Genomic DNA, 26,420 nt, shown 5'->3' with positions numbered 1-26,420 from the left:
TAAACTTTGATACATTAACTTCTGCTTCCTTTAAAGTGTTGATGGGCTCCTACAGAGGCGTAGGCTTCTGTCAGGTGATGCTCATTACAGGCTCACGCCCTGCGGCTGCTGGTGGTCAGCGTGGCGGACGGGTCGGTCCGTGCTTTGACCACACGCTCGTCACTTTAACATCTCTGTACAACAGCTTTGCTAGTTGACTTCTTTTCTTTACCTTTTCAGTCTATTTAGAACCTTGGGATCCTTTTTGTCCGTATGTTTCCTTCTTGGGAGAACGTCTTTCAAACCACGACCTATTCACACACATGCAAACATGATGTATGTGCATTCATCTGAGCTGCATCTACTGTCAGTTTCATCTGTTCATATTTGTATGAATAAATTCAGAAGCTTTGTGCTGAACAATAATCCATGATTCTGGATGTGATCAATAAGAGTTTATTTTGAATTCAACTTATTTTCTCTTACATTTGATTATTTGTTCTTGGCCCGAGACGTGACGTCAGATTCCATTATTGAACAGAGGACAGGAGAGACTGTTGGGAGAACATTTGATTTATCTGTTTCTCTTTGTTTCTGTCATTCATCATTGTTTTTGGCTTCTTCTGCACATTTCACATTCACACTGAGTTTTGGACGTCGATGGGACAATCAGAGATTTATGTCTGACGTCTAAAACATCAAACCAACAACCGACACAAAAATCTGCAGAAGAAGAAATCAGGAAAATAAAGATGAGTTTTAGACCCAGCAGAACTTATGACCTTCTGTAAATCGTATTTATTCATTTAGAATCAAGTGGAATCAAGTCGTCTCATTTTCAGAGGAAAGGACGAAAACAAAGTTTCGGTTTCTGCTCACGAGTAAAGAAAAGAAACGTCAGTGAGACAGTCTGCTCTGTGAGGAGGCAGTGAGACAGGTTACTCTGTGAGGAGGCAGTGAGACAGTCTGCTCTGTGAGGAGGCAGTGAGACAGTCTGCTCTGTGAGGAGGCAGTGAGACAGGTTACTCTGTGAGGAGGCAGTGAGACAGGTTACTCTGTGAGGAGGCAGTGAGACAGTCTGCTCTGTGAGGAGGCAGTGAGACAGGTTACTCTGTGAGGAGGCAGTGAGACAGGTTACTCTGTGAGGAGGCAGTGAGACAGTCTGCTCTGTGAGGAGGCAGTGAGACAGGTTACTCTGTGAGGAGGCAGTGAGACAGGTTACTCTGTGAGAAGACAGTGAGACAGTCTGCTCTGTGAGGAGGCAGTGAGACAGGTTACTCTGTGAGAAGGCAGTGAGACAGGTTACTCTGTGAGGAGGCAGTGAGACAGGTTACTCTGTGAGGAGGCAGTGAGACAGTCTGCTCTGTGAGGAGGCAGTGAGACAGGTTACTCTGTGAGGAGGCAGTGAGACAGTCTGCTCTGTGAGGAGGCAGTGAGACAGGTTACTCTGTGAGGAGGCAGTGAGACAGTCTGCTCTGTGAGGAGGCAGTGAGACAGGTTACTCTGTGAGGAGGCAGTGAGACAGGTTACTCTGTGAGGAGGCAGTGAGACAGTCTGCTCTGTGAGGAGGCAGTGAGACAGGTTACTCTGTGAGGAGGCAGTGAGACAGGTTACTCTGTGAGAAGACAGTGAGACAGTCTGCTCTGTGAGGAGGCAGTGAGACAGGTTGCTCTGTGAGGAGGCAGTGAGACAGGTTGCTCTGTGAGGAGGCAGTGAGACAGTCTGCTCTGTGAGGAGGCAGTGAGACAGGTTGCTCTGTGAGGAGGCAGTGAGACAGGTTACTCTGTGAGGAGGCAGTGAGACAGGTTGCTCTGTGAGGAGGCAGTGAGACAGTCTGCTCTGTGAGGAGGCAGTGAGACAGGTTACTCTGTAAGGAGGCAGTGAGACAGGTTGCTCTGTGAGGAGGCAGTGAGACAGTCTGCTCTGTAAGGAGGCAGTGAGACAGTCTGCTCTGTGAGGAGGCAGTGAGACAGGTTACTCTGTAAGGAGGCAGTGAGACAGGTTGCTCTGTGAGGAGGCAGTGAGACAGTCTGCTCTGTAAGGAGGCAGTGAGACAGTCTGCTCTGTGAGGAGGCAGTGAGACAGGTTGCTCTGTGAGGAGGCAGTGAGACAGTCTGCTCTGTGAGGAGGCAGTGAGACAGGTTACTCTGTGAGGAGGCAGTGAGACAGGTTACTCTGTGAGGAGGCAGTGAGACAGTCTGCTCTGTGAGGAGGCAGTGAGACAGGTTACTCTGTGAGGAGGCAGTGAGACAGGTTACTCTGTGAGAAGACAGTGAGACAGTCTGCTCTGTGAGGAGGCAGTGAGACAGGTTGCTCTGTGAGGAGGCAGTGAGACAGGTTGCTCTGTGAGGAGGCAGTGAGACAGTCTGCTCTGTGAGGAGGCAGTGAGACAGGTTGCTCTGTGAGGAGGCAGTGAGACAGGTTACTCTGTGAGGAGGCAGTGAGACAGGTTGCTCTGTGAGGAGGCAGTGAGACAGTCTGCTCTGTGAGGAGGCAGTGAGACAGTCTGCTCTGTGAGGAGGCAGTGAGACAGTCTGCTCTGTGAGGAGGCAGTGAGACAGGTTACTCTGTAAGGAGGCAGTGAGACAGGTTGCTCTGTGAGGAGGCAGTGAGACAGTCTGCTCTGTAAGGAGGCAGTGAGACAGTCTGCTCTGTGAGGAGGCAGTGAGACAGGTTACTCTGTAAGGAGGCAGTGAGACAGGTTGCTCTGTGAGGAGGCAGTGAGACAGTCTGCTCTGTAAGGAGGCAGTGAGACAGTCTGCTCTGTGAGGAGGCAGTGAGACAGTCTGCTCTGTGAGGAGGCAGTGAGACAGGTTACTCTGTAAGGAGGCAGTGAGACAGGTTGCTCTGTGAGGAGGCAGTGAGACAGTCTGCTCTGTAAGGAGGCAGTGAGACAGTCTGCTCTGTGAGGAGGCAGTGAGACAGGTTGCTCTGTGAGGAGGCAGTGAGACAGTCTGCTCTGTGAGGAGGCAGTGAGACAGGTTGCTCTGTGAGGAGGCAGTGAGACAGTCTGCTCTGTGAGGAGGCAGTGAGACAGGTTGCTCTGTATTCACCTGTCCCCCCTCCCTCCTGTCGTCCTGTTCTGGCTCAGGTATTTTCCATTTCCCTCTAAAACCAGGTATTAGTCTAATCCCTGCGCTCGCGTCCTAATAAGTGATGAATCGTGCCTGAACCCGGCAGACCGGCTGATCCTCGCTGTACAAGGTTCAGCATACAAAACACACACAACGCACACAACACACAACGCACACAACACACAACGCACACAACACACAACGCACACAACGCACACAACACACAACGCACACAACGCACACAACACACAACACACACACGACACAACACACAACGCCTTCCAAATTCAGGACTCACGCTGCCCCCTCGGGGTGTGTGCGATCACTGCTAAACCAGGAATTAGATCAGATGTAATGCTGGCGGATAAAGAGCTGCAGCAGAGAGCAGCGAGGTGACGAGTTCACGGTGTCAGGAGGTGAAGGATTGTGATGCTGCACGTTCTCACCACAGATCTGATGTTCACGCTGCACGCTCAAACATCAACACACCACACTTGTGTGACAAAGTCCTCCTTTCACTCACCACGAGGCAGGAACATGCCGTGCTACACCAGCAGCACGTCCTGATGTGGCCTAAACGTAGTCTGTATGCAAACCAAAGCTAAATGTGCAGTACGCCAGAAACACCCGGATGTCAGATGCATCGGACCAGTCTGCCTCGCCTACTGTATCCCACAATGCAAAGCACTGGAACGCCACAGCGGCAGTTGAAATGAGCAGAAGGGGGCGCTGTAGCTAAAGAAGCAGCTGTTTGCTGTGGGCGGGCCGTTGTTTACTTCGCCTGGTGTAGCATGCTGCTAAATGAACAGCGGCGTGCTACAGACTACGAACACAGTATGCAGTATGTAGTATCCGATTTCGAACACAACAAAAGACTGTATCAAAAGATGGCCGACATGACAGCTCTATCCTCCCTGTCGCCCCCTGCTGACTGGCTGCAGTATAGCTCATAAGCCCCGCCTCCTCCATGTTAACAGATGGGACATGAGTCAAACTATAAAATCAAAATACACGTCAAATACATTTTTCTCAAACATGGTTTCTGTCATTATAGTTAGTTCTTATCATGCTGATTTATGTCACAGTGTTCATTTTTCTCACAAGTTTACTTTTAATTAGTTATTTGATGCTATAAAAAGGGGGTGTGGCGTCATGATTGACAGCTCTGTTGACAAATGGGGCTCCTGCAGCGTTCTGTTCCAGAGTAGCAGAGTAGAGGAACGGCGAGGAGACACGAGGCTGTTAGAAGAGCGTCTCATTCTGCAGACGTCCCTTCCACACGTGTCCCTCTCAGGAGGGAAACTGGCTTCGCTTCAGAGCAGGTCAGCAGAGAGATCAACAGGAGAAGTTTTATCTTGTGATAAACTTGTTGAAGTCAAAGCTCCTGGACGACTTTTCTTGTGTGTGCAGCACGTTTGATGTTGGTGCATTGTTTCAGCTTGTTGCTGCTCTTTCTTTACTTCTAATTTGCAGCCTGTTTCTCCTGGTGTAAATAGTTTGGACCGTTGCAGCGCGTTTGCATGTTATATAGACCACCACCTTATTCCTCACAAATATTTGACTGCCTAAATGTATCTGAGATTTGTGCTGCGGCGGTTTGATTCCCGGCTCCAAGGGAAGATACTGAACCCTACCTGCTCCCAAAGACTGCGCCACCAGTGTGTGAATGGGTGTGTGTTGGGCTGTAATGTAAAGTCCACTGAGTGGTCAGAACACTTGAATGGATCAGTGCAGTCCATTTAACACTTAATGCATCAGCAGTTATTGTTAATGGGAGGAAAAAAACTAACAGAGCAAAGTATGAAAGCAGCGCCGAAGAAAGACATGAAACTGAATCATAGTTATATTTAACATCTTCTGTATTCAGATGTATTTTAGAGACGTACACAGACGAGAGGCGGACACATGCTGAAACACTTCACTGTGTTTCCAAACACGCTGACCTCCTGCAGTGAAAATCAGGGATCTGTTTCCTCCCCTTTAAAGCTCTAATCCCTCCATCCCTTTAATTCAGGAAGTGGTTTAACACAGCACACACACACACACACACACACACACTCACGCACACACACAGAGACACAGACAGTGGTTAAATCAGGGCGAGCTCTTGTTGCCCTGTGAGACTCGCTGCTCTACTGTACAGGCCCGAGGCTGACTGTGTGTGTGTGTGTGTGTGTGTGTGTGTGTGTGTGTGCGCGTGATGGAGACACACAATGAGTCATCCTCCAGTAGAGCTGCTCTCCTCTCTGCAGCCTGTGTGTGATGCTGAGATATTAATGGCGTGTGTGAAACCAGAGTTTCTAAAACTGATCCTCAGAGCTCAGATCAGGTCTCTGCTGGTGCTGAAAGTCAGAGCGGAGTAAAACCACTAACTGCTACTTAGTGATGAAAGAAAAGACAAATGTTTATTTATTTTTCATGCAGGGTGTTTGTACATCTTTTGGACTGACACTGCTTCTGTAATTTGAGGTCATTTCTTTGCATTTTCTTTCATCTCTTAATTTCTAAAGGTTACCTACAATTCCCAAGGTGCATTTCAGCAAGAATGATCCAATCACAGAGCTTTCAATAATTATAAGACTAGGCCACATATTAGGACTGCATCTGAAATGATGAATCTGGTTTCGGACAACTGATGGGACCCAGTTGGACCGGCTCTGTTCCAGTCTGGGGGGTCGGTCTGATTGCAGACCTCCTTGAGAAAGTTTTGGAGGTCCTTGAAGATGTCCTTCAGAATACACCTCCATACGTCCTAGCGCTCTTTGAGGTCATTCTTGTGAGATTCCTGGAAGGTCTTTGATTTACAAACATCCATGATAGGATTTAAGACCCCCAAGAGAAGATTGTAGACCTCATTTCATTTCAGATTTCAGTTGCGTTCTCTTTGGCGGCACCTTTGGCGATAAATGGTAGTTGTGGGAGGACACTTCCCACTTTAACCAGACGTCCACGGTCGGCTCCGGTTGTAACTCTTGATTTTCCTGGCTGACGGTCGCTTTCCTTTTCAGACTGTTTGCTTCATCTGAGCGTCGAGTTTGTTTCTTCTTCTTTGGATTTTCACTTCTTGTTGAAGTTGTATCTGTAGTCATCCATCTTTTCTTTGTTTGTTCAGCCATAGTAGATTACTGTTTACTCGCAACACTTGCAGAGAACGGAAAAGCAGCCGCTGAGCTCCGCCTACCCTCTCTGGCAGACCAACCACTGCTGGCTGATGGAAAACGCGTCACTAACTGGGCGCCACTGCACCATTGTGTTACCTCATTCAGAGAGAGAAAGAGACTTACAGACATTTATTTACATGGACATCTTCATGATTATATCTTTAAGTTATTTAAGTTAAGAAGTTATATGTCAAAAAATATAGATAATTGCTAATGAACACTGTGGTCTCATCCATGACCCGATTTAAAGTCAAAAAGCAAAAACCTGTAAATTAAAAAACCACAAACCTTCTTCCCTCAGCTCAGAGCCAAGAGTTCATTCAGGAATCACAACTGTTTCAGCTCCTCTTCATTTATTGATGTCACAGAGCAGAAGACAGACAAAACTAAATATTAAAACCACTATCTGTCCTAGATCCAAATCCGTCTCCGTCTCACTCAGGTTCACTCTAAAACTCAGTCTCCTGATCTCAGGTCAGATTTAACGTTGTCTTTTATTCATGTCAAAGTAAAGATTTTTACATGCTCTCCCTCTGTCTTTCTCTGGGTTATATAAGCTCTCTCGCTCTATTTCTGGAGCGGAGGATCTCTCAGAGGAAGCTGCCGAGTCAGTGGGACGGCTAAAAATAACAGCAGTCATCTGATTGGCCGATAGAATAGTGCTCTTTCTGCATACGTGATGAAGCAGAGGAAGAAGTGGGATGAATGAAAACCAGCTAACAGGACTGAGACTCGAACGCCTGATTGGATGATTGAAAAAAAGTGTTTTTTGTTTTTTTAAAGGTCCTTGAAATAATTCAGTGAGCCATAAACAAGGTTCCCAAGGGGTTTGAGATCCTTGAAGAATATTAGCTGTTATAGGAGATCCTTGAAGGGGTTCCTGGGCTCTGAAGGACGTTCCAGAGGTTCTTTGGGGGGGGTGTAGAGGTCCCAGGTGTCCAGTAGTGTCCAGAGGTAATTAAAAAGACTTCCAGGGTTTTTTGTGGAATTACCAAAGGTCCTGTAAAGGTTGTACAAGACACTGTCAAGGTTGTGGTGGTTGCCTTATCCTTATTGGTTTCCAGACGTCATTGAAAATAATCCACTGGTTCAAGAGGAGGTTCAAGAAGTCCTGGAAACATTTTTTTGGGCCTTAAACAATGTTCCCAAGGATCCTTAAAACCTTTTAAGGCTCCAGGTGTCCTTAAACATTTACTGGAGGTCTTCGATGGATGCCTGGGTTCTCAGGGGGGTTCTAGAAGTTTTTGAGGAAGTAGTAGAAGTTACCACTGCCCAGTAGTCTGTAAGACCATGACAACCAAAGGTACACAAAAAATTGTAGAAATTACTATGACGGTTCTAGTGGTTCTTGAGGATTACCATGTCTTTTAGAGATTTCCAGAGGTCCTTCAAGAATTGCAAAGATCCAAGAAGAGTTTCCAGAGGTCCCTGAAAGAGGCCTTATTGGTCCCGTTGTAGTGAGAAGCTGTTATATACATCCAGAATCCTTGAAGAACGTCCAGGGTTCCTCAAAGAGGTTACAGAGGCCATGGTAGATGTTGCAAGAGAGTTTGTGTGATAGTTTCAGTGGCCATAAGGAGCTACCCTAGGTCCGAAAAGAGGTTCCATCAGATCTTGTGGCTGTTTTAGAGGTCCAGATTTAAGGTATTCAGTTTTCCTTGAGATGTTACCAGAGGTCCTTGAGGAGGTCCAAAGATTCTCGAGGACGCTGTAAAGGTACTTAAGGACGGGTTCTATAAAGTCTTGTAGGAGGTGTCAAAGAACCCTGAAAATATTCCAGAGACCCCTAAAGATGTATCAGGAGTCCGAGAAGGTTCCAGCAGTCCTCGAGAGGTTTGTAGAGGTCCATGATAAAATCAGGTGTCCTTGAAAATGTTCCATTGAATCTTGTGGATTTCAAGTCCTTGGAAGTATTTCACCTCCTTTAAAAGGTTTGTTTGCAGAGGCAGCAGAGATCCTGGAGGGGTTTGCAGAGGCTGTCAAGAACCTAACTGAGGTTTTAGAGATCATGGAGGAGGTTTGAGAGGTCAGTGGGGGGAATGATTAGGTCGTAGGTCAGTGAGAAAAGGCACTAAAGGCACTTCACAGGCCGTTAATGAGACTCCAGGAGCCCTAAAGTAAGCATCAGGTTACCAGTAGTTTTACACAAGGCAGGAGGTAAACTGTTGAACTGAACCAGGTCTGAGGTGATTCCACCAGCCAATGAGTGAGCAGGAAGCGGCGATCATTAAACTCAAACCACAGAAGAAGAACTGTTTGAACTTCTTCTCTGCTCTCATCAGAGTAGGAACATTTAAGCGATTGTGACCCTGATAACCAGCGAGCTGAACATGTCTGTCATCATCACCCTGCTCTGCTGCAGCCACCACTCCTCACCACGAGGCAGGAAACGCATCATCACTCACATCACCGTTCAGGCATGGAGGAGTGTAAACCATTCATCTTCACAGACAGATAGAGAGAGAGAGGGAGAGAGGGAGAGAGGGAGAGAGAGAGGGAGAGAGAGGGAGAGAGGGAGGGAGAGAGGGAGGGACACTAACAGCAGTGATGGAGGAGTGAAGCAGGCAGGCAGAAAATTCACATTTTATAGTTTTATCAGCTGGAACGACTCTGACAGCTGCAGGAGAGGATGGATGGATGGATGGATGGATGGATGGATGGATGGATGGATGGATGATGGATGGATGATGGATGGATGGATGGATGGATGGATGGATGGATGATGGATGGATGATGGATGGATGGATGGATGGATGATGGATGGATGGATGATAGGTGGATAGATGGATGGATGGATGGATGGATGGATGGTGGATGGATGATAGGTGGATAGATGGATGGATGATAGGTGGATGGATGGATGGATGGATGGATGGATGGATGGATGGATGGATGGATGGATGGTGGATGGATGATAGGTGGATAGATGGATGGATGATAGGTGGATAGATGGATGGATGGTGGATGGATGATGGATGGATGGACGGATGATGGATGGATGGATGATGGATGGATGATGGATGGATGGATGGATGGATGATGGATGGATGGATGATAGGTGGACAGAACGATGGATGGATGGATGGATGGATGATAGGTGGATGGATGGATGGATGGATGATAGGTGGATAGATGGATGGATGGATGGATGGATGGATGGTGGATGGATGATAGGTGGATAGATGGATGGATGATAGGTGGATAGATGGATGGATGGTGGATGGATGATGGATGGATGGATGGATGGATGGACGGATGATGGATGGATGGATGATGGATGGATGGATGGATGGATGGATGATAGGTGGATAGAACGATGGATGGATGGATGGATGGATGGATGGATGATAGGTGGGTAGATGGATGGATGGATGGATGGATGATAGGTGGATAGATGGATGGATGGATGGATGATGGATGGATGGATGATGGATGGATGGATGGATGGATGGATGGATGATGGATGGATGATGGATGGATGGATGGATGGATGATGGATGGATGGATGGATGATGGATGGATGATGGATGATGGATGGATGGATGGATGATGGATGGATGGATGGATGGATGATAGGTGGATAGAACGATGGATGGATGATGGATGGATGGATGGATGATGGATGGATGATGGATGGATGGATGATGGATGGATGATGGATGGATGGATGGATGGATGATGGATGATGGATGGATGGATGATGGATGGATGATGGATGATGGATGGATGGATGGATGATGGATGGATGGATGGATGGATGGATGGATGGATGGATGATAGGTGGATAGAACGATGGATGGATGATGGAAGTTTATTCGTAGCATCGAATGTTTGATTTCAGAGAGGACTGCTTGTTTAGGTCGCTGGGTGTGTCGGACAGGGAACAGGTCACTTAACAGAGAGCGAGTAACTCGTGCGCTACGTTCCACAAGCTCTCCTATACTTCACTAAAATAAAATACCAATAAATCAACAACTCCGGATCTCAACAAAATGAATCTCGCTCTGTGGGAAACATGATAGTTAATTAGCCAGCTAATAAATTAGCCACAGGCACAGCTTGCAGTTTGCAAACCCCTCACTCCTCTCCAGCTCCTCCCCCTCGTCCATATATGGTCACATTTGGCACCAAAAAAACAAAATGGCAAATCAAACAGCCAAATGCACGACTCAAGATTTCAAAAAGACAAATGTTGGACATCACGGTGAAAACGTCCGTGTGTTTCCAAGACACACTGCTGAGCCAAAGTCAGTTAAAGCTCAGATTGGTGAAATTCATGATCAACTTTGGTGCAGTTCTCTGTTGTCCAATCAGATGAGCTGAAATCTGTGTGTGGGCGGGGCTCCAGGACTGCAGCTGCTCTGTAACTCCCGCTGACTGATTTTGTTTTCTTATCGTTTATAACTGAGCTCAAACATGTTTACTGTGACGACGGAGACAAACAACAGCTGTCTGAAGACTGACAGCTGATCCTGCCGTTGCCAGGCAACAACACAGAGCTGCAGACTGCTGCATCCTCAGCTGAGAGCAGGCTGAAGATGAGTCTGAGGCTGCAACACGGAGCAGGAGGGAGGTTCAATCCCCTCTGAGGCTCACAGGAAAGCGTTTTTCATACCTGATTAGTATAAAGCAGTACTGATGATAACATGAGGGCCGGCTGCAGCCGCGTGACAGGAAAGTTCAGAAGTACTGTCTGAGATATTTGCTGTGACTCTTCTCTTGTAGAAGTTTCCTGTGAGCGTCTCCATCGTGTGGCGTCCTGCAGCTGCAGCTGGATGGAGGCTGAATCAGCCCGCAGAGCTCACAGGCTGACAGCTTACATAAGCACACTGTACACTGCGTATTATTCTCCAAACATGGCCTTAATCCTCACACTGGGAGAGATAAGTCTCCCCAAGGTGGGATTTCTGCAGCTGAAGATGAGCCGCTGTGATGCTGCAGCACGTTAACATTTCCTGTGTGTTTGATCTGAGGCGTCCTGTAAGCCGATCCTCACGCACGTCTGCTAATGTTCCCGACGAGCACGAGGCTGCAGAGAGCCGCTCAGTAATCGACTCATCACTCACCTCATGATCGCTTTGAACACATCAGATGGAGGTGAAGAGATGATGTCTGTGCTTTACATGAAGGAACGAGTCACTTTACAATCATCTGCTTCTGTCAGCCATGTGGAAAATAACAACCACTTTTTCCATCGTTAAAGGATTATTACAGCTATGTATTTTATATGTCTCCAGTAGACGAGTTCATCCTGCAGCAGTGAAACAGGCTGTAATGGCTGCAACATAATCCTTGATGGGTCAAAGGTCGTCCACTAAAAGTTCTTGTTGTTTCCACTGACAGGCTCAGATTGTTCTTCTAAGTGTGTGACAACATGACAGAAAGGATCCCTACAGAGATAGACCTTTGTGTTACAGAGGAAGATGATTGTTTTAACCACACACAGACGTTACATCGCTCTCTGCACACACACCAGACTCCATTCATAAAAACACTGATTTAAGCTCACAGGACACAGGAGCTGCTGCTCTGCTGCTGCATCGATTTGTTAGTTTGTTTAATCATTTTGAGTTACACAAATATTATTTAGTATCATAACCAACCATTTCATCTACTAAACTCACAATAACGCAAACAAACTAACTGATGAAGGCAGCAGTAGAGCAGCAACTCCCAAGTTAAATCAGTGTTTTTATGAATGGAGTCTGGTGTGTCTGTCTGTTTGTGGTTAAAGAAATCATCTTCCTCTGTAACAGAACGGTCAGTTTGAGGGAGGATGTTAACAAAACAAGAAGACAGGCTGGAGCTGGACTGTCTCCTCCTCCAGCCTTTGAAACAAGTGTCTTTATAACTTTTCTCACACGAGCACATCGTCGTCTCATTTGTAGGTCGTACTGTGGCGAAGGTGGGGGCAGATGACACACCTCCGTCACACACACTCTCAGGGACTCCAACGTCGATGCATCAACGATCTAATAATGTCACACAGTCACACGGCAGTCGTCCAACAGCAGATTACATCGCATGTTATCGTCTCTTTTTCTCTCTCTGCTGCAGGACGTTCAGCTCCCCCAGCTACGCATGTGATTAATCATGTCCTCTATGAATCACACACACACACACACACTCAGTAGATGTACTCACAGTGTGAGTGTGAGGACGTAAACTTCCTCTGAATGAATCAGTCAGAGTTGTAAAACATCATACAAACACATTCACTGTTATTTTCACACTGCGGCGGCCATTTTTATCTCACCTCCAACATCCTCTCATTTCCCAGAATGCACTGGGACTATATTTACTACTCACACCTGAAGACTAAAGCAATCAGGAGGTGAGAGCAGGAGGAGGAACGGTTTAGATTCTGCATCTCCTCTCGTCTCCTTGTTTCCTCCTCTCCTTGTTTCCTCCTCTCCTTTAACATTTCCTTGTCTCTTTGTTTCCTCTCTTCTAATTTCCTCCACTCCTGGTTCCCTCCTTCCCTTCTCCTCTCCTCTCTTTTTTCCTCCTGTCCTCTTCTTGTTTCCTTCTCTTCTCACCTTCTTTCCTCCTCCCCTCTCCCCTCTCTCCTATCTCTTTCCCTTCTCCTGTCTCCTTATTTCCTCCTCTCTCTCCTCTCTTGTTTCCTCGTGTCTCGTCTCTTCTTCATGTCACCTTGTTTCCTTTTTTCCTCCCTTGTTACCTCCTTCCCCCTTTGATTTCCTCCTGTAGTCATATCGGCGCCTCCTCTCTGAGCTCCTAAACAGACACCGACTTCCTGTTTATTCCAAAGAACAACAGAAGAAGAAGAGTGTTTCCTGTGGGGAGCCGAGCTGCAGTTTGTTTCATCACACAAACATAAAGAGTGAAACTTAAAGCACCGAACTTTCTGCCTGGACAGACTCATGAGGAGCTCTCCTCCTCCTCACACAGTCACTTCTCCTCGGCGGCCCAGCCCGAGGCCTTGGAGTAAATCCAAACAGACATGCTGATTAATTTCTTCAGCCGATTGTTTAGTGGGACAGAAACGGGCCTGTCACACTGGCTGGTAGACAAACAGAGATGTTCGCTGAGCCGTGAGGTGTCACTCTGCTGTCTCCACCTCCACTGCTCACAAACAATCAGAGCAACCAGCAAAACAAACGCACCCACACAACCACAGACACACAGAGTGACAGAGGTCAAAGGTCAAACTGCCACTGTGATCAGAGAGAAGAAAGCAGATTCTTTTCAGGATTTATAACCTCATTAAAAATACACTTTATGTTAAAATATGTGACATTAAAGCTGCAGCAGGTAAAATGATTAAAAACTAACTTTTGCTCAAACTGTCACTTTAAACATGCAGTCGTACATGAGAGAGATCATGTTCCTCTGGCTCCTCCTGCTGCTCCTAATGGGTAAGAATCCAACGCTCCCGAAACACAACAACCAATCAGAGCCGAGCAGTCTCTCAGGCTGCTGTCAATCACACGCTGCGCAGCACCGCTCCTCCGGAAACACTGATTTCTGCTGGTGTGATGTGTCTCTGCTTCGATAGTGTTGCTGGTGTAATACGACGGCTGCGGTTGTTGTCATTTCACGTTTTTACCCGTGTGTCCGCCATATTGCATACCTGGCTCCTTCAGTTGCCGTGGTTACTAGCCTGTGCGTGCATGACAGCCTCCTCTGCGGGGAGGGCTTCTGAGGCAGGACTGAGCGCCGCGGAGAGAGAGGGGGAGGGGCCTGGAGGCTGTGATCTTTCAACTTTTGAAGCAAAGTCGGCTCTCGTCTCCGTCTTACCGACTGCAGCTTTAATCTTCATCTGTGTTACCTTCCACTGTATCAGAGGGGGCGTGGCCTCTGTGCCTAAGTCCTGTATTGTCTCTAATGCAGTTTAACACACAGGAGCCTGATGACTTCTGAAGATGGACACTTAGTCTGATCACACGCCGAGCTGGCCGAGTGAGCAGCTCGCCTCACTAACAAACACAGAGCTAAACTGCAGACGAGACGAGGAGGAGGAGCAGGAGGAGGCATCAGTGACACCAACAGCTGAGTGAGGAGCAGGAGGAAGGTGTGCAGCTTTTAGGAGCTCACGCTGAATAAGTGATGTGACGCGTGACGAGCTGACGGCAGCAGAACTCCACTCAGTCCACATTAGACTGTTTGTGTGTCTGCAACATGAAGAGCATGGAGGCCGACTGAAAGCTCCAGAGACAGAGACACTTTCCATCTGCTGCTCCTGCTACGACCGTCAGAGTGGAGTCCTCCTCCTCCTCCTCCTCCTCCTCCTCCTCCTCCTCCTCCTCGAGCAGCCGGCCGACAGGAAACAGGAGGCGGGCCGACAGCCCTCCCAGTAATCTGCAGCTCTCCGTCCTCATTAGCAAACATTAACACTTATTAACACAGTAAACCCACAGCTAATGGCTTGATAAACACAGGAACACACTGGGAGGAGGAGAGGGGAGAGGAGGGGGGAGACGGGGGGAGGAGGGAGAACAATGGCGGCTTCCTGTCTGCGAGGAAACGCTCCACAGTCGGGAGAGAACGTGTGATTACAACATTTATAATTAATCCCAAGAAGGTAAAGAGAGAGCAGGTCAGATATGCTGAGTTAATGACTCATCAAAACACACACACACACACACACACACACACACACACACACACACGCTGCAGTTTCTGCGGCTGCTTCCTCCTCCTGTGTTTGTGCAGCGCTCTCTGCTCCTCATGTTCAGACCTTCTCTCCTCTTCGGGCCTCGTTCACACCTGTGGGCCGGTTCGTCTCTGACCCTCGGCTCCTTGCTGCACGTCATCCACCTCTCTCCTCCCACATGTCCGTCTCTCCCCACTAGAGCTGCCCGTAGAAAACTCTGCTGCACATCAAATCAAGCGCTCCCTAAACTAACAGCCCCTCCCCCAGGGGGCGATGGAGAGGTTTGGGCTTCACTTCTGGGGGAGCTGGCAGGTCATGTGATGAGCGCCGACCTCTCAGCAGCAGGTTAGAGAGGAAGAGTGAAAAACAGAGACGGGCGGAGAAACTAAAGTCAAACGTCTGAACAGAAGACGAAGAGCTGGTCCCCTGAAGTGGCTCGTCAGCGCTTGTTTGGAGGTGTTTCAGGTTTAAGTGATGTGAAGAAGAAACAATAATCAGCAGAGAGGTCATGACCCCTGCGTCTGCGCCGCAAAGCAACACGACTACAGAGTTACAAAGTGCAGCATGATGAGTGTGTGAAGGCCGAGAGGAAGAACGAGCTGCTGCCCGTCCTCCAGCGTCACGTCAGACATCCAGAACAGAGACGCTGTACAGAGACACCCTATCACCCAGCTCCCACAGACACACTGACATTACCCATGATGCACCACACTCAGGTAAAGGACCTGATTTTAAATCAGAGTTTGATGCTAAATTTGTACCTGAGCCTGAACGCAGCACAGAATGAAAGTGTTGCTGTTTATCTAAATGTGAATAAACAAATAAATGAACAATCCTGACAAGCCGTCTCTCCATCAGCTGCTGCTCTGCAGAGTGAACGCTCAACAACTTCTTCTCCGTCACTCTGCTGAGCGTCTCTCCGAGGAGTCAGGATCTCCTCCTCGTCCTCGTCCTCGTCCTCGTCCTCGTCCTCGTCCTCCTCCTCGTCCTCCTCCTCGTCCTCGTCCTCGTCCTCCTCCTCGTCCTCCTCCTCCTCCTCGGGCCCGCAGGATCCGGATTATCCCAAACTTCAGGATTATTAGCGCACGCCGTCGGGCCGTCTGGATCCCCCCGCGCCATCCTCCACAACAAACAGCAACACAAATAAACACACACACACACACAAATAACAGCCTGTAGGTGATCTTTAGTGTGATTCTGTGTATGACAGTGACGTGGAGACTTAATAACACGCACACACACACACACACACACGCTCTCTCTAACACACACACGCATGAGGAGGTGTTTCAAACAGCGGGAGGAGAACCGTCTCCACGTTAGCTGTAACGCAGGAACATAAACATGAGTCTGAAAATGTCTCTCTCTCTGAAGTGTGTTCGTGCGCCCACAGACACGTTGATGTGGAGCACGATGAATGAGTGAAGGTGTTAGTGAAGGTGTTAGTGAAGGTGTTAGTGAACGCGTTAGTGAAGGTGTTAGTGAAGGTGTTAGTGAAGGTGTTAGTGAAGGTGTTAGTGAACGTGTTAGTGAACGCGTTAGTGAAGGTGTTAGTGAAGGTGTTAGTGAAGGTGTTAGTGAACGCGTTAGTGAAGGTGTTAGTGAAGGTGTTAGTGAAGGTGTTAGTGAAGGTGTTAGTGAACATGTTAGTGAACATGTTAGTGAAGGTGTTAGTGAAGGTGTTAGTGAACATGTTAGTGAACATGTTAGTGAACGTGTTAGTGAACGTTAGTGAACATGTTAGTGAAGGTGTTAGTGAACATGTTAGTGAAGGTGTTAGTGAAGGTGTTAGTGAACATGTTAGTGAAGGTGTTAGTGAAGGTGTTAGTGAACATGTTAGTGAACGTGTTAGTGAACGTTAGTGAACATGTTAGTGAACGTGTTAGTGAACATGCTAGTGAAGGTGTTAGTGAACATGTTAGTGAAGGTGTTAGTGAACATGTTAGTGAACGTGTTAGTGAATGTTAGTAAAGGTGTTAGTGAAGGTGTTAGTGAAGGTGTTAGTGAAGGTGTTAGTGAACATGTTAGTGAACGTGTTAGTGAACGTGTTAGTGAACATGTTAGTCAAGGTGTTAGTGAACATGTTAGTGAACATGTTAGTGAAGGTGTTAGTGAAGGTGTTAGTGAACATGTTAGTGAACATGTTAGTGAACGTGTTAGTGAACGTTAGTGAACATGTTAGTGAAGGTGTTAGTGAAGGTGTTAGTGAACATGTTAGTGAAGGTGTTAGTGAAGGTGTTAGTGAACATGTTAGTGAAGGTGTTAGTGAAGGTGTTAGTGAACATGTTAGTGAACGTGTTAGTGAACGTTAGTGAACATGTTAGTGAACATGTTAGTGAACATGCTAGTGAAGGTGTTAGTGAACATGTTAGTGAAGGTGTTAGTGAACATGTTAGTGAACGTGTTAGTGAATGTTAGTGAAGGTGTTAGTAAAGGTGTTAGTGAAGGTGTTAATGAAGGTGTTAGTGAAGGTGTTAGTGAACATGTTAGTGAACGTGGTTAGTGAACATGTTAGTGAACGTGTTAGTGAATGTTAGTGAAGGTGTTAGTGAAGGTGTTAGTGAATGTTAGTGAACGTGTTAGTGAATGTTAGTGAACATGTTAGTGAACGTGTTAGTGAACGTGGTAGTGAACGTTAGTGAACATGGTAGTGAACGTGTTAGTGAAGGTGTTAGTGAAGGTGGTAGTGAACATGTTAGTGAACGTGTTAGTGAATGTTAGTGAAGGTGTTAGTAAAGGTGTTAGTGAAGGTGTTAATGAAGGTGTTAGTGAAGGTGTTAGTGAACATGTTAGTGAACGTGGTTAGTGAACATGTTAGTGAACGTGTTAGTGAATGTTAGTGAAGGTGTTAGTGAAGGTGTTAGTGAATGTTAGTGAACGTGTTAGTGAATGTTAGTGAACATGTTAGTGAACGTGTTAGTGAACGTGTTAGTGAACGTTAGTGAACATGGTAGTGAACGTGTTAGTGAAGGTGTTAGTGAACGTGTTAGTGAACGTGTTATTTCCTCGTGTTGGTCTGTGGCCTTTAAAACAAGTTATTAATAATACCAACATAATAATCCTGCCTGTAACGTTTACAGCACCTTTCTGTCCCTGAAGGACAAACGTCGGCTTTTTCTAACGTAAAGAAACGTTCGTGTTGGGACCGAAACGCGGGGCGGGGGGGCGGGGGGGGCAGGGGGGCGTGCCCTCCGCAGGTTTAATCTTCTGACGCCATCTTGTCTCTGCTCATCGCTCTGTGTGACGCAGCTAAATAACAAAGGTGTGATCCTTCACCAGCACGTCTCACTCCTCAGACCCGCCGTGTGGTGCTCATCAGTGGACCATCCCAATGCATTGTGGGTACTTTGAGTCCACTGTTTAAAAACTCAAACTACTAGCCATTATACAGAGACCATCAGAATACCCATCAGCCCCTGCTCTGTGCGTGTGTGTGTGTGTGTGTGTGTGTGTGTGTGTGTGTGTGTGTGCAGGGTAACCACAAACAGACACACTCAGGGGGTCATTCGCTCTGGAAGGCTCTGTTCTGTTGACTACGGGAAGCGTTAAGGGACAAACCGTGAGCCGGCTGTGTTTGACCTTTTCCATCCACACAAGCTGAACAGACTTCATGAACAACAACAACAAACAACAACAAACAACAACAACAACAACAACAAACAACAACAACATCACAGCAAACGACAGCTGCTGTGACAACAGGAAGTACAGGAACACAGGCGGGGCCACGGTCATCACATGACTGACTGCAGGCTGCTGTAGGAGGATGGAGATGATGGAGAGGATGGAGATGATGATGGAGATGATGGACAGGATGGAGAGGATGGAGAGGATGGAGAGGATGATGGAGATGATGATGGAGATGATGGAGAGGATGGAGATGATGATGGAGATGATGGACAGGATGGAGAGGATGGAGAGGATGGAGAGGATGATGGAGATGATGATGGAGATGATGGAGAGGATGGAGATGATGATGGAGATGATGGACAGGATGGAGAGGATGGAGAGGATGGAGAGGATGATGGAGATGATGATGGAGATGATGGACAGGATGTAGAGGATGGAGATGATGGAGATGATGATGGAGATGATGGAGAGGATGGAGAGGATGATGGAGAGGATGATGGAGATGATGATGGAGATGATGGAGATGATGGAGATGATGGAGAGGATGGAGAGGATGATGGAGATGATGATGGAGATGATGGACAGGATGTAGAGGATGGAGATGATGGAGATGATGATGGAGATGATGATGGAGATGATGATGGAGACGATGGAGAGGATGGAGATGATGATGGAGATGACGGAGATGATGATGGAGATGATGATGGAGATGATGGAGAGGATGTAGAGGATGGAGATGATGGAGATGATGATGGAGATGATGATGGAGATGATGATGGAGACGATGGAGAGGATGGAGATGATGATGGAGATGATGATGGAGATGATGGAGATGATGATGGAGATGATGATGGAGACGATGGAGATGATGGAGATGATGGAGACGATGGAGATGATGATGGAGATGATGGAGATGATGGAGACGATGGAGATGATGATGGAGATGATGGAGATGATGGAGACGATGGAGATGATGGAGATGATGATGGAGATGATGCAGTTTGGATGAACTGTTACGAGCTATAACCTGAGACAGACATAACGAGTTGAAAGCCGTGATCCAGACTGAAGCCCCTCTCATGTGAACTCCACACACTCAGGTCAGGTCCTCTCACACAGCAGGACGGTCTGAACTCGAACGGTTGTTTCAGGTGAGGGGGCGGAGCCTGGGTAGGAGTCATGTGACTGTTTCTGTGTTAAGATCACAACAACATCTATCAGGATGTTTCCACTACACATCATGCAGACACCTGAGGGAGCAGTAAGAGGAGAGAGGCTCCGCCCACTCGCTGTGTGAATGTGTAGATTACAACGTCGCTGCTTCTTCATCATCGATCAAACTGCGACCTCACCTGCTCTGCTTCTACACAGCATCCAGCTCAACACCTCATCCGCTGTGACTGCTGACTCTGTGTTTGAAGCTAGCTTGTAGCTAGCTGCTATAGCTGTTAGCTTCACATGAAGCTCAAACTGAAAAGGTGACGGCAGCTCTCACCGGCACGTGTCTCATCATTTAAAGCTTTAACTCCGACATGGTGGGTTAGTTTGAGAAACACAACAAAGCCAGGAAAAGCTCAACACAGCCACAGAGGACACACACGCCCACTAGTGTTTTGGAGGTGTAATTACAGAGTGAGGCAGACACACCAAGTGGAAATGCTCTGTGTGGATTGAACACACACACGCGGGTATAAATCAGGCTTTGTGTGTGCAGTGTGAGTGTCCAGGTAAGACGTGAACCCAGTCACTGCTCTGAACACCTGAAGTTACCTGGATAACCTCAAATCCTGCTTCAGACAGCTGACCTCTGACCTCTGATCATTTGTTATTATTTGACGTGCTTCTCCAGTGTGATCAAAATGTTTCAACCAGAGCTGCACAATAAATCCCAGCTGTGCAGTGAACACAGCCTCTCTGTGTTAGCCAGGTGTGTGCAGGAGGCGGGACGCTGTGGAGCTGCTGTCATCAGAACGTGCAGCTTTAATCTGAACCGGCTCCTCGTTCAGCGAGGCCCAGCAGGCAGCGGGAACCTCACGCTGGAACCGTTCATCTCATTATTCATATTCATGTATCAGTTTGTTATCAGCTTATTGATGACATCATTGATCACATGGAGGATATTCAGTTTATCATCATAATAAAAACAGAAATATTCACACTTAACGATGACGAACACAAATTTATCTCCATCATCATCATCTGCTGTAAACCTGCATCCACCACAACACACACAGCCTAATCCCCTTCCTTCCTTCCTTCCTTTCTGCCTGCTTCCTTCCTCTCCAGCTGTCGGCTAAGCCCCGCCCCCTCAGGAAGAGGAATTATGGGTAAAAGTCCGGGACGAGAGTAAGTAACAGTGAGAGTGATGTAATTGTAATCTGTGACATATAAGATTACAGATAATCTGAGCCGACGTCAGAGACTCAACAGGAAACACTCCGTCACTGCGCTGTGATGAAGTACGGAGGCCTGCAGCAGCCAAAGTTGTGTCAATGTTATTTTAAAGTTAGTAGTTTCATTTAAAGTCTTCATACTCAGAGATAATCTGCAGTTTACTGAGAAACATGATTAAACTGACGGACGGTTTACGGTTTAATTCATTTGAATCAATGCTTTGATGAACAAACACACTGCGACTCAGAGGGAGAGAACATATGGACCTTATTTTGAAATCCTGTCACCATTTCCTGTCAGTGAATGATCTGAGCTGCTGAACAGTTTGATTATTTCAAATCAGCCAATATTTTATTTGATCTTTTATGTTTTTATATTCATGTTTGTAAATATTCACTCTTATACATTTGAGAAGATAAACTTTATTGATCCCCCACAGGGCAAATCTGTTTTACTGGTTCAATTATTAAATATTCAACACTTATTTTTCTCTCTTATTTTATATTTATTATTATTATTAATTGGGGCTGCACGGTGGTGCAGTGGTTAGCGCTGTTGCCTCACAGCTAGAAGGTCATCGGGTCAAACCCCGGTTTGGACAAAGTGGGCCTTTCTGTGTGGAGTCTGCATGTTCTCCTCGTGCATGCGTGGGTTCCCTCCGGGGTCTCCGGCTTCCTCCCACAGTCCAAAGACATGCTTGTGAGGTTAATTGGTGACTCTAAATTGCCTGTGGGTGTGAGTGCAAAAGGTTGTCTGTCTCCATGTGTCAGCCCTGTGATTGACAGGCGACCTGTCCAGGGTGTGTAACCCCGCCCTTCGCCCAATGACAGCTGGGATAGACTCCAGCCCCCCGCGACCCTGAACAAGATAAGTGGTGTAGATGATGGATGGATTATTATTAATTATTATTATTACTATTTACCTGTTTAGCACTTTGAATACAAAAATCTGCCTGAAAGGTGCTTTATGAATAAAGTTTGATGGATTGATGACAGGGGAAAGGATATCTGTGAGTTGTAGGATTTTCACAATAAAAGCACAGCTCTGTCACTTCTACCTCTGGTATGAAATCCTTCCTGTCGTCGTCCTTCATCTGATCAGTGATAATAAAGCTCCAGATGTTTCCTGGCCTCACTGACGCTTTAAAGTCCACTCTGTGGAACACCTGCTCAGTCTCACCTGCACGTATGACTGCAGTAAACCACAGGTGAGAGCACTGAAAGGTCACAGACTCTCTACAGTCCTCGTGTGTATTTTACAGCTGATCCAGGAGGATCAAAGTCCTGCAGATGTTTGTATAAGGTCAGCGCTGCGGAGCGTGTGCTCACTGTAACATTAAAGAGATAAAACACAGAAAATCTCAACGTGCTGTAAAGAGCCGTCAGCCACAGCTGCAGGATACAGACAGTTAAAGAGACTAAAGAGACACTTAGAACACACGTAAGGATCCTCGTCAGGGCTGCAGACACTGAGGACGCTCAGGGCGCTGAGGACGCTGAGGATGCTGAGGATGCTGAGGATGCTGAGGACACTAAGGACACTGAGGACGCTGAGGACGCTGAGGGCGCTGAGGACGCTGAGGACGCTAAGGACGCTGAGGACGCTGAGGACGCTCAGGGCGCTAAGGACGCTAAGGACGCTGAGGACGCTCAGGGCGCTGAGGACACCAAGGACACTGAGGACGCTGAGGACACTGAGGGCGCTCAGGGCGCGAAGGACGCTAAGGACGCTAAGGACGCTGAGGACGCTCAGGGCGCTAAGGACGCTAAGGACGCTAAGGACGCTAAGGACGCTAAGGACGCTCAGGGCGCTAAGGACGCTAAGGACGCTAAGGACACTGAGGACGCTGAGAACGCTAAGGACGCTGAGAACGCTAAGGACGCTGAGGACGCTGAGGACGTGTGAGTGGTGTTTGGACTTCAGACATTTCAGAGACTTTGCTCCAGATAAACACGATGTTAAAGTTTCATCTTCAAACATTCTGCAGAATCAACCTGGAGACTTTTTCTCTGACCTTCTCACCTTTTCTACTTAATTTTTCACTTGACTCTGCAGGGAGAGATGCTAACATGATGCTAACATGATGCTAACATGACTGTGACAGTGGTGTCCAATTGGAAACTTCTGTAGAAACAATACAGTTAAAAACATCTTAAGTCTTGTTTAAAGGACATTAAAACCTAAACAGGTGTGTTTCTATCACACCTGTCCACACCTGTCCACACCTGTCCCAACATCCTCATGATATTTTAGACTTCCTGTATTTCCTGGAAACATAACTAATGTTGCTGACTCATCCTGCCTCCAATGAAAAGCTTTCTTCGTTGCTTTAGTCCCTCATCCTTTCACAGGACGTGCGAGCTAGCTAGCAGCTGCAGGACGTCCCTGTTGGTGTCTGTGTTGTGTTTATTAGCTGCTGTAACAAACAGTCCTTATAGCTTCATGTTGTGAAGGAACCTTCATGCAAACCTCAACTATGACACTAAAATGTAAAAGACATCAACAGACTGAAAAGACATTTTAATAATAATATAATTAAACTGAAAACGAACCTTCTTTGTAACCAGGTTACTTCTCTCTCAGTCTCTTGTTCAGGGTCAGCTGGAGCGTCAGGCTGAGCTAATTAAACTTGGAGAACAGAATAGTTTGTTTGTTTTTTTTACTCAAAAACCCCCAAAAAACTAAAATATAAACAGATGACGACGACAGGTGTCCCGCTGCTGTACCTGTCCTTCTGCTACACCTGCATCATCCTTCACTAAGGCTAGCACGGAGGAATCAGGATGTTCATGTACCTTTTAATGTGTTGGTAAAACTCTTATATGTTTGGGTAATTCCTGCTTGACCTTTGACCTCAAATGGACACATCCAATTGAGGGATCAGTGGAGATGACGACTATTACCGTCACTTTTTATCCTCAATTCAAACATTCATGTCAACATAAGGGAAGCGTTCAGAGTCGAGCTGTAATCATTCGCTACAACTCTAAATGTAACAGAACAGAGCGTTTTAATTAGTGTACCCTGTGACCCAGCAGAGGGCGCTCTAAATGTTAACCATCAGCTTGACCTATTGAATGACCTTTGACCTGTGCTCAGTGAACGATGCAGAGCCAAGACATCCTGTGCAGAGTCACCACCAAAACAAATGTGAGACCTTGATGTTCGGGGTCTAACAGGTCGTGCTATCTGAGCCGTGCACTGACTCGCGCCCTTGAAGACACTCGATGCAGCAGTTTAGGAGGTTTGGAGGCTTTTCTGCTGCTGGTGTCAGAAACAGAACACAGAGACCAAAACACAAACGCAACAAGCCCAAACACGAGCGCCAACTTCAGCCTGACCTTTAAATGTTTTATAAAAACTGGGTCCATTTATGAGCTTTCAACCACATCACATGGCCTTCATCGGCAGCTGGAGCTCCATCAGCTGTTATCAGGGCACACACATTTCAGGTGAGGTGATGAAATCTGAGCTGATGAAGACCGTGACATGCAGCTGAAAGTTCCAGAAACATCCTGGAGGAACCGACACCTCTGTTGTGTGTTCTCACTTCAACATCACAGAGATGTGAATCGAGAGATCTGCAGCTCCACAAACATGTCGGCATTATATTATAAAGAGAATAAAAACGAACACATCTGGTGGGTTTTACAGCGCAGAGCTCTGACAGTGCACCAACAGGAATAAATCAGCATAATGTGAATGAAATAAAGGTCAGCGAGCGCTCGTTAAAACACACAGCTCACTGTTCCTCTCATGTCGCACAGCAGCACATGAAACAGTACCATCATGTCCCACAGACCCTGAACACACCTGCAGCCCTGCTACACAGGACACATCAGGATGGCGTCAGGAGACATCACAGTCAGTTCACACAGACTGCTGCAGTAACATTCCGGGATGTTCACGTGCAGCAGCCTCTGGCGCTCACAGGTGTGTGTTGGTGTGCAGCAGCCTACCTGTTGTGCCTTCAGGCCAGGCATGAATGTGACATGACTGACTGAGCAGCACACACACACACACACACACACACACACTGAGCCTACACACTAAATCCCTCACAAGGTCACTCGGTGTGGGTGGTGTTCCGGGCTGCACGCTGCTCGTGCTGCTTTGCGGCCGTTCTAAGATGAACGTGTTTAAATCTTTGTAAATACACAACATGTTACTTGTACGTTAGTGACGTCCTTACCGTACACGCCCTGTCCGTGCACGCCCTGCAGGAAGCCGGTAAACAGCCACAGGAGACCGAAAACTAAACCCATCTTCACATCCTCCTGTGGCCGCCTCGCTGCTTCTCTCCCCCCGGGAATGAGGTCGTCAGTTCGGTTCCCCGCAGCCGCTGCTGCCGCTCCTCCCTCCTCCTCCTCCGCTCCGGCCGGCGTCCCTCCGCACGGAATCCGGCCCGGTGACCGGTTCTCATCCAAAAATCCAAATGTTTCCCCACCAGCACTCCGCCACCACCCCCAGACCCCGGTCAGATGTGGAAGGCAGGTCTGGCTGTGCACATACCGGAGCTAACGTTAAACCGTGCGGAAGAGTTGCGCGGTCAGAGGAGCAGGTGGCTCAGCCGCGTCTCCTTGGTGGTGACATTGCAGGAAAAAGATTCAATTTCAACAAAAAGCCTCCGTCGTCGGTATCCTCCAACCGGTAGGATGTTCAGAAGCCCCCGCTGCCCCTCCGCCGAGTCCACCGGGCTCCGAGTCCCTTGGTCGGTACCGGGGTTACATCCATCATCCTCAGAGGAGAAGCGGTGTCCGCTCCGTGTCCTGTCCTTGCTGTCAGCGGCTCGTCGCGGCCCGTCAGGCCGTGCAGGAGAGGCCACAGTCCGGGTTCCGTGATGCCGTGATACCGCTCTGAGCTCCGGCGAAGAAGAAGACAGAGAAGCGGTCAATTCAGCCGACTCTTCGGTGGGTTTTACCGGCGAGAGACGTCACTGAGCGAACCGAGCGGTAAAGTCAAACAGGATATGAAGTGGACAAGGATTCGGCTTCCGGAAGTATATTTTCAAAGTAAAACCCAGTGACCAAATGTTGCTGATTCAAAACAACAGATTTTGAGCAAAAAAACTTTTAATGTGGAGTCAAAAAGATGCAGACAGAGGCACCAAACCTGTGGACCTGTAACCCCCCAAAAAATACAAAAATGTACACAATTTTGAACCATATGAAATAAAACCAATCTCGTTGCTTTTAAGACTTTTTTAACTGGTTTCATTTTTTCACACACGTTGATCAGTAGACTCTGCTCCGGCCAATAAGTAGATCGTGCTTTGTTAAAGGCTTAACAAGTCATAACACATAGTGTGTGGGGTGGCAGTGGCTCAGTGGTAGAGCAAGTTGCTTAGCTATCGGAAGGTTGGTGGTTTGATCCCCGGCTCCTGTAGACTACATATCAAAGTAACCATGGGTGTGATACTAAACCCCAAAGTTGCCTTCAGTGTGGGAATGTCGTAAATGATGGTGGGACTGTCAGCATTTTGTGAATTTGTGTGTGTGTGTGTGTGTGTGTGTGTGTGTGTGTGTGAGGGTGAATGCTGACATGAAGTGTAAAGCGCTTTGAGTG

General features: G+C 47.4%; 1 protein-coding gene across 1 annotated transcript in view; it reads right to left on the bottom strand.

Moving 5' to 3' along the window:
• mdga2a (MAM domain containing glycosylphosphatidylinositol anchor 2a) overlaps positions 1 to 25,127 on the bottom strand; it is an 80,098-nt gene extending 54,971 nt beyond the window's left edge. The window contains exon 1 of the mRNA XM_069661212.1: positions 25,048 to 25,127. Coding sequence (XP_069517313.1) covers positions 25,048 to 25,120 — 73 coding nt within the window. The 5' untranslated portion in view covers positions 25,121 to 25,127. The remainder of the gene's footprint in view (positions 1 to 25,047) is intronic.
• Positions 25,128 to 26,420: the final 1,293 nt, after the last annotated feature.

Source organism: Semicossyphus pulcher, unplaced genomic scaffold (assembly GCF_022749685.1).
Source record: "Semicossyphus pulcher isolate SPU_LCO1_2020_fin unplaced genomic scaffold, fSemPul1.0.p SCAF_14, whole genome shotgun sequence".
In the NCBI taxonomy this organism is placed as follows: Eukaryota; Metazoa; Chordata; class Actinopteri; order Labriformes; family Labridae; genus Semicossyphus; species Semicossyphus pulcher.
Note: the sequence above shows the minus strand (reverse complement) of the source record. Positions and strands in the feature narration are given on the sequence as shown.